General features: G+C 38.4%; 2 protein-coding genes across 6 annotated transcripts in view; one reads left to right on the top strand and one right to left on the bottom strand.

Moving 5' to 3' along the window:
* Positions 1-11,939, top strand: part of TM6SF1 (transmembrane 6 superfamily member 1) — a 29,830-nt gene extending 17,891 nt beyond the window's left edge. The window contains exons 7-11 of one of the 3 annotated variants that reach the window (XM_005666106.3): positions 460-564; positions 2,395-2,487; positions 2,698-2,817; positions 4,545-4,640; positions 10,404-11,939. In XM_005666106.3, coding sequence (XP_005666163.1) covers positions 460-564; positions 2,395-2,487; positions 2,698-2,817; positions 4,545-4,640; positions 10,404-10,595 — 606 coding nt within the window. In that variant the 3' untranslated portion in view covers positions 10,596-11,939. Of the gene's footprint in view, positions 1-459; positions 565-2,394; positions 2,488-2,697; positions 2,818-4,544; positions 4,641-5,812 lie in introns of all 3 variants that reach the window. The other 2 variants (XM_021098880.1, XM_001929144.5) reach the window with 2 other exon arrangements.
* Positions 8,382-14,116, bottom strand: part of HDGFL3 (HDGF like 3) — an 87,769-nt gene continuing 82,034 nt past the window's right edge. For all 3 annotated transcript variants that reach the window (XR_002345776.1, XM_021098881.1, XM_021098882.1), the window contains exon 6: positions 8,382-13,236. Coding sequence is in view for 2 of the 3 variants with exons in the window: in XM_021098881.1 (XP_020954540.1) it covers positions 13,231-13,236 (6 nt within the window). In the remaining variant the exon portion in view is untranslated. The remainder of the gene's footprint in view (positions 13,237-14,116) is intronic.

Raw genomic sequence — 14,116 nt, 5'->3', positions numbered from 1 at the left:
AAGAGCCAAAAGAACAAATGCAAAACTGTTTACACATCAAGTCCCAATTTTGTGAAAAAGTCAATGTAGATTACATATCATACATATATATAGTAGAATGTATATGTGACTATATTATGACTGGAAATATAACAACTGTTAATAGGAGTATGATAGGCTAATGGTTTATTTTAAAGATAAGTGTATTTTACATTTCTAATCATAAAAATACTATCTCAAAAAAAAATATGGCCTCATGGAGTCAGAAGAGCCCTTTAAGATCACCTGGCCCAATCTCCTCCTTTTTACAGATGAGGAACTGAGGCTTAGGAGAAATTATTTTCCTAAAATTGCATGGCCAGTGGTTTTAAATCTTCCAAATTCCTGTATCACGCATCATCATAATTGCTACAGTTTGGTAGATCTCAGATTCTTCTTTAGCACCTTGGGCCTGCTCATTAGTTACCACCTCTATTTTAGGTCATTCAAGAAGTCCAAGCAAAGGACCTGCTGAGAAGACCATTTGACTTAATCTTGGTTGTGTGTCTCCTTCTGGCAACTGGATTTTGTCTGTTTAGAGGCTTGGTAAGCATAACAGATCAAAATAATATTTTAGAAGGACTATGTATTTCTAATCAGACTTCCTAGTGTGCTAACAAAATTAGAGCCTAGAGGCCTGGACCTGCCTCCTGCCCCTCTCCTACCCTCATCCCAAACTTCTCCTCCCACAGAGGTAGTCCCTTCTGGTCTGCTTCATACCACCTCCTTCCAGTCCTTAGATCACACTCTACTCAGAATTAATCTTTATTTTAGGGCACCTGAAAAATTAGCCATTAGAGTCTCCTTCTGTTGGTTCCTTTGATATTTTTGATTTAAATTTATATATCTTTGGTAAGGGTGGTAACTCAGGACTCTCTTAGACTGTGGCACAGAACATGCATGTTCTCAGGAGTAGGGAGGTGGATTGAGGAAGGGTACCAGAGTAAGGTATTTCAGGTGTGAGACTCCTGGCCATTTACTAGCTGTGCAGCCTTGGGAAAATCATTAATCTCTTTGGTCCTCAGTGCCTTCCTCTGTAAAGTAACATACGTCCCTTATAGTATTGTTTGAAGATTAAATAGGACAAGGCACATCAGACACTTGCAGAAGGCCTCATACGTAGTAAGTGCTCAATGATTGATTGCTGTTGTTTTTATTGCTCAGGGAACCTTCACATATCCCAGTTTCATGATTTATTTTCAGTAGCAATAAATCTGAGCAGCAGAATTACATGGTTAATTATATTTAGCTTTAGTGATTACTAACTGTTGTAAGGTTGCTGGCACGGCATAACAGTTGGGGGGCCAGAATGGCAAATGTGAACTGATGTAGTTGATTCATTGTTTTGGGGTCCTTGAGCTATAAGGGGCCTGTGTTGGCTAGCTGGGTCCGGGTGAGTTGTCTGTCTCTGTGGAGTGTCGGAAACTTCCTGGAGCAGACAGACTCAGCTAATAGGAGGTGGCACAGAGAAGGGAAATAAAGGGGAAAGCAGAACTATAGGTTTTGTGCAGGCTAATGAGCACTGAAACCGTTCTTTGGTTAGTTTGCTGTAATTCCTAAAGTCAAAAGAACAAAAACAGCAACAATAAAAATGAGCCCCAACTATATTCTTGCACAGCCATCTCCATTCCCCTAGGCCCCAGAGAAAAACGTGTCCATTGGGCGAGTGGGGGCGAGTTTAGGTTGGGGCCCATTTTTGCCAACTCTGCCACCGACATGTGTTCATATATGTTATTTAGGTGGGACAACATTTATGGCTAAGGACATGAGGCATGGTGCCTGAGGGAGGTGACTCAGGGGGGACCCAGGAATGTGCCAGAAAAATTTTGTTGTGTGGCCTAGAGTCTAGTCTGCTGTGACTAAATCTGCTCTACTGTCTATCAAAGTGGACACAGGAGGTGGCTTCAGACAAGAGGCCCCCATTTTCAAATCTTTATACTTTATTGCCACAAAAGGCTGTCTATTCTGTGAGGCACTGGAGAGGGGATGCTGCAATTTTTGAATCTTGAAGGGCATGGTAAGATGAATTTGGTATGGAAATGAACTTTTCTTTCTACTTATTCCCAGGAAAAGTGAAACTGGTCATCTAAAGCAAGCTGTGGTTAGCCAAACCTTGACATTTAAACTGAATACTTGAAAGGTACTCAGGAAGAGAGCATTCTTTTCCATTTCCGGCTCCACTGTTAACCTCTGCTTGATCTCCTTAGGGTGAATCTGTGGAGTATTTATTTTCTTTCCCTTTTACTGATGAGTTTCTAAAATAGCTTTTGTTAAATAGAAAGCAGCTTGGGACTAAACCTGGCACATTTTAGCCTTATCAGCAAACATAAGAACCAGATGTGACTATCTTTATAACGAATTCATTTTTGTTCTTAGATTGCTTTGGATTGCCCAGCTGAGCTCTGCCGATTGTATACACAGCTTCAAGAGCCCTACCTAAAGGATCCTGCTGCTTATCCTAAAATCCAGGTCAAGTACTTATGAAGCCTAAGATTTTTCTAAAATTCATTTTCTCTTTTTTTAAGAAGGGAAAAATGTGATACCATGTAGGAAATAGGAGTTAGCATTTTCTAAGGTGAAAAGGTTAACTGCTGAAAATGTTGATTTTTTTTTTGTGCTTTTCATCAGGCCAGGTTACCGGTTGATTTACTGATGATGTTACTTCTCTGTTCAATGCAGATGCTGGCCTATCTGTTCTATTCTGTCCCTTACTACGTGATTGCGCTTTATGGCTTAGTGGTGCCTGGGTGCTCCTGGATGCCTGACATCACACTGATACATGCTGGAGGTCTAGCTCAGGTACTAAGAATGTGCTGTTAAGGAGGTTTATTGGGGATTTGGCTGTCACTGTTGAGGACCCAAAAAATATCTCTGCTCTGGGTTTTTATGGAAGGAAATGGGTTTTTAGGTATGGTGTCCCTTTTGCTTTACAGTTCTTGAGAAGACATTTCTGCATTATTTAAATCCCCCAGTAAATATCTTGTAGGTGTGCCATTCAAGTATATAGATGAAGAAACTGAGGCCCCGCAAGATTAAATGATTTGTTTAAGGCCACATACTCAGCAGGTAGCACTGCTGTTTTAGTGCTGGTTCCCAGTCTCTGAACACCATGGCTTCTAAAAGAGAATTGAGAACTGTTATTTTTAAGATAGGTATCTAAATTTCAGATTTCAGAAATATACTATATTGTGCTACACAGGACCAGGGAAGCTGGTTTTCAAAAAGTTCCAGAGTCCCCTGATGGTTTAGCGGTTAAGGATACGGCATTGTCACTGCTGTCGCATGGGTTTGATCCCTAGCCCAGGAGCTTCTGCATGCTATGGGTGTGGCACCCCCCAAAGGAAAAAAAAGTATCTTCTCTTCCCCCCACCAAAAGGTTCTGCTCCTGGGAAACAGGCCTGTCATTCTATTTCCCCTTTCTGCTACTCAGCCAAGCCTCTGGCCTAGAGTAGGTGTTCAGTGAATGCTTATTTTATTGAACTGGAAGTGAAATTATCAAAGGAATTATTATAGAAAGCACATTTTTATAAAATAATAACCTATCAGAACCAATTGATCTATGAACAAGGAAGACAATTATTTATTTTTTCTTACTATAAATAAAAAAACCCAATAAAGATAAAATCATTATTTTTGTCTTCCTTTTTGAGCAGGCCTAAATAAGAATGAGGTTCATTCAGATACTCTAGCCATATATAGTTAATTCTACTTACTGGGTAATAAATATGATGGCAAAGACACACTAGAATTTACAGGGTTTAAAAACAGTTAATAGCATTTATGGGTTAATCCATGGGACTCAATTTTTCCAGTCTGGGGTATGTCTTAATTACAGAATTATAATATCAGTATCAAACAAGCTGATGCAGTATACCCAGAAGTTATGGTTCCTGTTCTTTTCTTGAAGGACAGGAAGGAAGAGAACACATTTACTCTCTTTGCAGACCTCTGCATACTGTTACTCAGGCCATGGTTTGGGTTTCAATTTCCCTGTCTTTCAATACCAACTATAAGGTGATGACTTTTGGTTTTTCTATCTTTAGCCCAAACTGTTCCCAGGCTCCTCTATTTAATTCCAAAGGCAGTCTTTTTCACTTGGATGTCTTACTAACATCTCAGATTTATGTCTAAAATAGGACTCCTGATTCTCTCCACCAATTCTCTCTACAACTTCTCTTACATTTCCCCTATCTCTGTAAACAGCCCTTCCAGGCATCCAGTAGCTCAAGCCAAAAAATTCAAGTAATTCTTTACACTTCCCATTCTCTCTAATCTTCGAGTAGCCCATCACTAGGCTACTAACTAGGTCTGGTTAATTCTCTCTCCAGGGTAGTTCTCAAATCTGCCGCTCTTTTGCAGCTCCACTGCCACTATACTAGTCCTAGCTCTTATTACCTTACTTCATGCAAGACAAGCCATGCTGAGTGTTTTACTTACCTATTTGTTTAAAGACAGGCTGTATGCTCTGCTGGAGTAGCAAATACTCAGTGGCTAAAAATTTAAGTTTTATTTCTTGCTTGTGCAAGGACCATGCAGGATATTTTCAAGAGTCAGGCCTGGCACCGAACCAGCTGCAAGGGAGGCTGATGAATGTGGTCTTCCTGTGTGTCTCAGAAGAAACGGTAATGAACACAAGCATCATCTCTGCTAGTTTTTTTTTTTTTTTTTTTTTTTAAAGCTTCACTTAAAGATAAGCAGGCTGAGGCTCAGAGCGGTTATTATGTACCTGTGGTCACAAAGTTACTGGATAGCAGAACAGGGATATAAAATCCCATCTGACAGCAAAGGCCTTATTCTCCATGTGTTATCCCTCTCCTCGTGCAAACAATTAATTGTGCTCCACAGTCCTATAGCAAAAAGTAACGTGCTGAACGTGGCATGGAATTAGAGGAACTCCTTGGGGGTGGGAGCCAGTGACATCTGAGGTCTGGGCTTTACAGGCTAAACAGACTTGAAAAGACTGAGGAAGGGTTTAGATGCTGGAGTGTGCAGCAGACCAGAAGGTACAGAGTAAACCTTGGCTTTTGTTTTCTTGGCCTGCTTCCTCTGCCTTAGTCTTCGTCCTCTAGGACAGAGGGCCTCCCACTCGCCCCTCTTACCAGTCTTCTGGTTAGGTGGTTCAGGGTTCAACATCTACTCATTACCTGTGTGCTTTGTCTGCATAATTCAACTTTCTCTGCATGCCATGCCCTGCATCAGGCCCTGGGGCAGGAACGCTGAGTGTCATCAGCTAGGAGACTGGCAAGAGTGAGGCCAAGTGTTGGACCTGGTCAAGGCCCAGGAGACAACTGGAGAACGAGGCAGGGAGCCCGAGGCCAAAGCCTAGTCATGTGCACAAGGTCAGGAGTCAGGAGGCGTGGGGACAAATGGGTACTTGAACCTGTAAAACTAACCCTCATGTTGTAGCTGCTAGTGAAGCTAAGCCTGCAGACAAACACCTATGGCTAAACAGGAAGTTCAGGGAAAGGTGGTGTGGACAGAGAGCAATGGGCAGCAGCAGTGGCAGTGTTAGCCATACCCCTTGAATAAGTCTTTGGGCTTGTATGTCACTGCCCAATGTGACAAGATAGCTTGAGGTTATGGACTAGATCCTGTAAATGTGAGAAGGCTGTTTCTCCCATCCCAGCCTAAGAATGGTGTGATCTGAGAATTATATGTCTGATATTCCCCTAGCTCTTGGCTGGGCTTTATTATCTACGTATTCTAGGTGTTTAGCTTAAAGCTGCAAATTATATTGCAACAAAACAGTGCAAATGATGTCGAATTCCAGTTGTGTAACTTGTTTTCTGCTTAGTGAATACTTGTTTATGAAATGGATTCTCATCTTGAGGATACCTGACACATTCATCACAGAAGCACTCTCCATAACCTTGACAAGCACCTCCAGCTTGCTAAAACTGCCATTCCTAATTTAGAAGCTTTATGTATTCATGATCCAACTAACTTTAATAAAATCTGCTTTTATTGGAAGATCTAGTGAACTCTCAAGAGCTTGTGACTTAATAAGAAAAAAATCTTTGGAAAACTTCTAGATCAGTACAAGTTAGTGGGAAACCCAGTAGTTATTAAGTCCACGGTTTCAGACCATTTAGGAATCCGCCATATCTGCTGCCTTCAGAAATCAAAAGATCACTCAAAAAGTAGAATATAATACAATAAAGACAGGACACATTTTCTACCAAAGAGTTCCACTGGGGACTTGATTCATGACCCAAGTGTCTTTTCATACAAAATTAAAGTTTCAAGTCTAATTTGAAAGGTACTATAGGCTGTTTAGCCCTCCTTATAACATTTTCTAATGGTTGAAGAATTTTTCTCTGCTAAGATATCACTGAAAATTAAAAGATATAGTCAGCATGGTTAAGACTATGAGCTCTGGAGGCAGAATGGTTCAAATCTGCCTCTGATTAGTACTGTGACCTTGGTTACTTCACCTCTTTGATCTTCAGTTTCCTCTTTTGTAAAGTTAGGAATAGTAGTGTCATTCTCTTGCAGCTGTTTTAAGAATTACACGAAGTAACTGATGCAGAGTATAAAGCAGTGCCTGGCACCTAATAAGCTGGGGGCCTCTTTGTTGCTATTATCATTGTGGTTAGAAGACTCCCAAAAAGAGTTTAGAGGAGAAATGGCTTATGTTACTGAGAAGATACACTGATTTGTAGCCATGTATATTTTGAATGATCACCTAAAAGTCAGAGAAACTGGAAGCAGGCTCTGGAACAGATTCACAGTGGGTTTGGCAGGGAGCCTGCCATGCCATCCAGCTAACACCTCACAGCCCTGGAAGCAGGAGCAGTTCCACTTCCGTCAGCCATGGCCCTTCCCACTGGTGGCCTCACTCTCCCACTCCCCGGCTATGCCAGTGCCATGTCCTTTCTCACAAAAGGGTCTGGAGGCTTATCTGTGGATAATTTAGTTGTAAAGAGTTGACTCCACTGGGAGGCAAATTTTGTAAGTTTTTTCCTTTATGGAAACCTTGAAGAAATATCTGAAAGCAAAGGTTTAGGAAGAACATGGGTAACTGGGATACTAATACAAATCTCATTTTAATGTTTTGCTTCTGATGTAGTTCATCACTAAATATATTTAGCATTAAAACTAGAGTTTGGGTTTAATGTCTTCACATGCTTACTATCCTTTGGGGGAGACAGTCTTGAAATTGTCAAAAGGTCAGCAAGGGAATCTAAAACCAGATGGCCCAGGTTTTCAGCCTAACAGAGTGCCAGCTCCCGAAGGGTTATTTCAGCTGGGTTTTTGATTCTGTCCGTATAAGCTGCCCCTGTGTTTGGCGCTACCCTAAGTACTGCACGAAGATCACCCTACTGAGCCTGTATAACAATCCTTATGAGATGGACTCCACTCTTATTCTTTTACAGGTGAGGAGGCCAAAAAAGTTACATACCTAATACAGGGTCATATTGCTGGTTTTCAGTGGAGCCAGGATGATACTGCCAATCTGGTTCCAGATTCAGTGTTCTTAATCACAAGACTCTGGTGCCCAGAAAACCCTAAGAAACAGTAATACGGTTCTGGATTAACTACAGTCCCATATAGTAGCCTTGCTATTGTCCTAATGTTCATATGAATTTTGCCTGTAATATTTATGTGGACACACAAAACTCTTTTAATTCTACTTTCTGGAGCCAGGATTATGATTTTTAGTCCTTCTTTTCAGGCTGTTTCCATAAGAAAACAGAGCTATTAAAATGTAACCTTTTTCTTTGCCTTTTTGGCCTCATTTTTCATCCTAATCATCCATTCTTAAGAAAATCAAAGTAAATCTCTTAATTAAATTTATTTAAAGTGAAAAACAATTTAGGAAGAAAATTATTAGGGGCCCAACCATAACTTATTACTGAATTCTGGTGAAACTTCCGGGATCCGTAACTTGCACCTATAATCCTGGCCCCGTGTCATTTCAGCAGCACCGAGTCCACTGAGCCACCGGATCCCAGGATAGAGCTCAGATGGCACTCTCTGGGTCTGTCATAAGGTCTCCTCTGCTGGTGGCAACCCCACCTAGGAGACACAGTGCAGCCCCTTATCAGCTCTGTGCTTGGGAAGGGAATCTTCAAGTGAGACCGAGGCTTCCCTGAAGCTTCAGTACCTTGGTAACTGGACACCAGATGCCTCAGAAGCTATGGTCAGGTTGCTCACTCAGCTAGAGGTGTGGCCACTACGAATATACCCATTAGAGCTTTGAGCAGTACTGGAAACTGCAGAAAGCTGGGCTCGGGCTTTTCCCTCTCAATTACCTACCTCTTTTGATCAGAAATGCAATCATCTTTGCCCCTTGTTAAATAATTCTGAAGCAAAAGGCCTACTAACATAGGTATAAAAATATAGAAATGCTTTGTAGAAGCTTTTTGAATTTTGACAGTCACAAGACCATTACTGTTGAACGTTTATTGAGCTCTAACAATGCGATATGTGTCACACAAAACATTAGACACAGTACCTGCCCAGTGGGCTTACAATCTAAAATATAAGGACATGATCATTTTTAAAATGTTGCCATGAGTTTGCCGTTTCTGAAAATGAGGTATTAACTGCACTGGTTAGTGCAGGAAAAGAGCCTACGAAATCAGATTTTTAAAGCAGATTCCCTATGTAAGTAAGCATGACTGCTCACATCATTCTCTTAAACTACGGTTGCATTTCCCCAAACTTGGTGATTTTTGAGATGTGGTACAAGTGTCTATAGAGACACCAAATGCACATTTCTGAAAATCAGGGTTCAGATCTGGCCTCTAGTCCAGAAGAAACAGTTTGATTACTTATTCAGAAAAATACTGTTATTCAAAATAGACCATAGGAAAAAACAGTGTTGGGGGCCAAGTTCCTGTTCAGTGTTCCTAGAATGTCCCTAAGAACAGCTCCCCAGGGCAGCCTCTCTCAAAAGCCCTTTACTCTCAAGGTCTTTTGTCTTCATAGCCCAGAGATGAAATGCTTAACATTTGCTGGGTTCGGTTTGGGCATCTGCCCTGGGGGAGGTGTGTTTGAGGGTAGAGCCCTTTCAGCGCCTCACGGATCACAGTGCAGACCATTTCCTGCGTTGGCATTGGTCCTTGGCAATGCACCATGCTAATTTAATTTCTGTCTCCAGAGAGCAGCAAAACTACCAGACATCCCCAGAAAGTATCAGTAATTTGTAAAAATGTAACTTGCTAAAATGTCTTTCACTGATACAATCCATACACATACTGCTTATGAAAACGTGTCCTTTTCTTACCACAGTAAAGTCAAATGCTAAGTAACACTTATCTGTTAACCACTTAGCAAGATAAACTGATTTCATATGGAAGGAAATGTAAGATAACTTCTATGTATTTAAAAGCAAGTTATTTAGTTTTTCATTCTTGTTACTTCTGTGCCTTTTTTAGATTATAGGATCTTTCTGTCTCTTCACTTTGATCCTGATGAACTAATAAGTCACCACATAACTACATTTAGATTCCCAGTCCTTTATTTATGTATATCTTGAATTTCAGTAAGATATGAAATCCAGGGTTGCATTTTGTAATAATACAAGGATCCTGAGGAAATACTGTCACAAAAGCCTTTTCTAATACAGTTTTCCCCTGTGCTTATGAAAAGCAGCAAAAAAAGACCAACTGCCACATTCTGAATGTATGTTCTGAACAAGTATCTAAGTACAAATGGGAAGCTCTTGCCTTTCTGTTTGGGAAACTCAGATTATGTTGACAAGCCGTACTTCTAAATAAATAATAATTTGATTTAAAAAGGTTGCCTGCATGTACATTTGCCATTTTATAAAAAGCAACCAATTCCTACCCCCGCCTTATCTTATATAAAACAAACCTTAGCATTTTTTAAGTTGCATAAAACACAAATACATGAATAAATAAACAAACAAAATGCATAATAAAGGGCTTTGGGTTCTTGCTCCAAGGAGTAGGCAAAGGACTGATAAAGAAGCTGAGGTCCTCAGTGCTTCTCTTTAAATAGTCAGGCTAAAAATAAAAATATTTTATCTGTCTAAACTCTGTATTTGCTTCATTTTTATTGAGACACATTTTGTGAACCACAAACTGAAGCCCTATAATAGAGTATATCCAGAAAGCAAATCCGAAAAAAAAAAAAAAAACAGATTTTATTCATATTTTTCTGTTAAATTAAGCCACTAATGTTTGGTAAGGGGGACTTTAAAATCAGCTAGCCTGATAAAGACATGCTGAAAGTTTCCTTTATTTGAATGGTTATGTCACTAAGTTCAATAAAATATTGAAGACTGTGGATTGTTTTAAAGTATTGGTTTTGAGGGCACAGGGACATGGTCTGAATGAGTCATTCAGAACTCACCGTGCATCCGACTGAACACAAAATTCATGCTTACCCTTTTTTTTTTTTTTTAAATGCAACAGGCTCAGTTTTCTCACATCGGTGCTTCTCTTCATGCTAGAACTGCTTATGTCTACAGAGTCCCCGAAGAAGCGAAAATCCTTTTTTTAGCATTAAATATAGCATATGGAGTTCTTCCTCAGCTCCTGGCCTATCGCTGTATCTACAAACCAGAGTTCTTCATAAAAACAAAGGCAGATGAAAAAGTTGAATAAAAACATTATTTTATGGTCTTCTTCTCTAGATTACTGACTTTTGTTATTCTGGTCCTGATATTTGGTCCCATTCCACTCTCTTCCTATACAGGAACCTTTAAAGATACATAAATTCTTGCTCTGCCCTGTATGTGTGAGCTATCATAGGTATGATGCAGGTAAATTTTCTTTACTTGAAGGAAAACTGAAGTTGTTTAGAAAGTCTATTTAAAGAAATATATTCAGTTATTTGTGAATAAACTTGACCATCTATCTCAATATTCTGTTTGCACATATTAAATATACGAGTGAAAAATTACAATTTAGCTCCTGCAATAGTGAGCATGAAAAGGAAACTATTCAAAAGTGAATATGGTCTACGTATATTAAAAATTTCAAAATAGCAAATACATACTGGAGAAATACTTTTTGCATAAAGATATATATGCTTCATTATCAACCTCAATATAAAAGACAAATCATCAGAATATTTTAAAATGTTGTTTGAAAAATGTTTTCCCAAAGAAAGTATACTATTTACTGTTGTTTCAAAAATTGCTTTTACTAAAATTTTTTTGTGAGTCTAAAGAGCTAAGGTGGGATCTATAACTTTATCATTACCCTTAATGAATAGTCCTTTTATTGGTGACTGGAAATATTTCTACTGTATTTGTGTGTATTTTTAATAAATTATTTTTGGCCTTTTATGAAGACAAATCTTATTAAATTTGAAACATTTTGTATATTTTTTTCAGAAAAAGTTCTGTAGTCTTTAAGCTTTTTATTTTAAAAATCTATCAGTTATATGTTCCAATTCAAAATGTCATCTACATTCTCCTTATGTTTTAATGTGAGCAATGAAGAGGACGTTTGATTAATTAATTAAATTTCATTAATTTTAATTTAAAATATTCAAAATTAAAAAGTACCTCTTAAGGAAAAAGAACCAGACTGGCATTCTTGCTATCTCTTAATGAACTTTTCATATTTGGAAGTGTGAGTATAATAGAGGAAAATTAATATCTGATAAATGAGAGAAACAAACCAAAAATATAGCTGCCTCCTCAGTGCCCTAGAGTGGTAAGTGGCCTGGTGCTCTCATACCCTCAGCTGCCATCATCACCATCACCACCACCACTGCCACCATCATTTATGGCCCTCAGTCAGCTTTTAGAGTTACTCACATTTTTTCTTCATGTTATTTACTAGCTCTTCACCCAAAATAAGAACACTCAAAGAAAATGGGGTCCAAATCAATGTATGGATAATGTCAAGTGTGTGAATTTAGGGTCCACTGAGCTGGTAAGTATATTAGATGTGTAAGCAATCACACAGCCAATTCTTCTTCTTCCCCCCTGTGTTTACAAAAAACCTAAAATCCACAGTGTTTTTTTAAAAAAAAAAAGGAAAGAAAAAAGAAAACCCTCACCTGCATTTGAGTCTACTGTCAATTTGCTGTTAACAATCTTTGCTTTAATATATGAATTACATTAATACCTCACATTACATATATGAAGCCAAATTACACTATCTTAATTGTTTACAACCTCAAATCTTACTCCCAGTACACATTCCAATAAATTTATTCTGTAAAAACAATACATTTTTTTGTTTTTGATTTTTTTTTTTTTTACAGTAAACTTTTCAACTACAAACCTTGAATACGCGAAAGATGTTCCAAGGACAAGCATAACAGGATTGATAAAACTCAAATTGACTAAATGTGTTTTCACAATATAAGCTGGCATAAAAATAAATAAAATTCTCTATTATCACAATTGCAACAGTAATGTACACATAATAATGGTTTGTGGATGAGTATATTCTAATTATAGTTCCAAAAGAAAACAACAGTTTGTTTTAAAAGTCTATATTTAAAAGTCAATGCTTTGTCTTACTTCCCATAGGGCTACTGCTGATTCCAGCATTGAAATGTAAAGTATCCAGCTTAAGTGATTAGCTCAAATTGTATTGGCATTGGGAAAAAATAAATCATTGCCTTTATTTTGGAGTAACACAAAAAGACTCACTAACTTCACATATAGAAACTGAGTTTGTGTACATAACAACATGAGTTTTGAGAAGTATAAGCTGTCAACTAGCTATTTCTAATACGGAATAGATATTTTACAATATGATTAAACTTTACACATGGCCTCAAAACTGAAGGACAATTTTAAGTTCATCTTCAATATGCCAACATTATGCATCTAGGAACTGGTTCCTGGGTTCTGTCACAGAGAGGAAATCCCTTAAGCATTATGTTGAGTGGTCATTTTTTAAAATGCTAATTTATATTTAACTGAGTATTTGGTGATGGTGAAGTAAAGGCAGAAGAGTGATGAACATAACTGCCTTGATAAAGGATCCTAGACATGTATGAGCTTGTGCAAAAATCTTGATAATCCTTAGTGGTTAAGGGCAACTTCATGCAACCAAATAACATGAAATTAAATCAATAACCTTAAAAAAGGCTAAAATGTCTTTTTCTCCCCCAAACACAACAGAGAGGAATGTGAATAATGTACATACAAACTGGGGTTCTGTCAATGACAACAAGGACTATGTGTTGGTTCATATCAAATCCAAGAATATTAGACAACCAAACGTATAATCTTCTTGTGGTTTTCTTAATATGCAGCATTCATTATGGTAGTTAGGTCTGTAAAAAAAGGAAAGAATACAAGCCTTTAGATGATTTCTGATAATAATAAGAGCTACCCATACCTATATAGTATATAGCTGGATTTTCTGAGATTCTCATCTGCACTGCAGCATTGATAATACTCAGCAAGAACTGCCTCTGAGGCTTTGCTTTATATCTCTCAGTGCAAAAACTAGAGGAACCACTAAGGCATTTTTAGTGTTCCATTTTAAAAAGTGGGTGGGAACCTCAATAAACTTTGTCTATTGTTTGCTAGGGGACAGAGGGCAGCAGTGTGTTGCTGGGATGTGTAACTGGGATAAAGTCAATGGAAAAATTGAGACAATTCATCTTTCTGAGAACTCTGGTGTCAGAAAGAAAGGTAAATTGTTTAAAATTTTCAAAATATTTGCAGGAGTTCCCCAAGTGGTGCAGTGGGATCAGCAGTATCTCTGGAGCACTGGGACAAAGGTTCAATCCCCAGCACGGCACAGTGGGTTAAAGGGATTGGGCATTGCCACAGTTGCAGCGTAGGTCGCAACAGTGTTTGGGGGAGAAATATCTGATCCCTGGCCCAGGAACTCCATATGCTGTGGGGCAGCCAAAAAAGAAAAGAAAAGTATCTATAGAGTGTATAAATTATTCTGTGTAATATTTACAACTTAATTACTTGTGACATACAGCTCAAAGAAATACAAGAGTTAATAAATCAAGGTTCAAAAGGAAAAGAAGTCTAGATTTCTTTTAAAATTTAGACTGCATCCATGTGACAAAGATAAAATATTCCTATTTCCTAAAAGAATTATGTTTCAATTTGGGTCCCACTTTAAATTGTGTCAGGTTACATTTCCCCATAGGGATGCTATTTTTGTTTTCTTCATCATTAACCCAAATACAC

The sequence above is a fragment of the Sus scrofa genome, chromosome 7 (assembly GCF_000003025.6).
Source record: "Sus scrofa isolate TJ Tabasco breed Duroc chromosome 7, Sscrofa11.1, whole genome shotgun sequence".
NCBI classification, from domain to species: domain Eukaryota; kingdom Metazoa; phylum Chordata; class Mammalia; order Artiodactyla; family Suidae; genus Sus; species Sus scrofa.
This window is presented reverse-complemented; position numbering and strand designations above follow the sequence as displayed.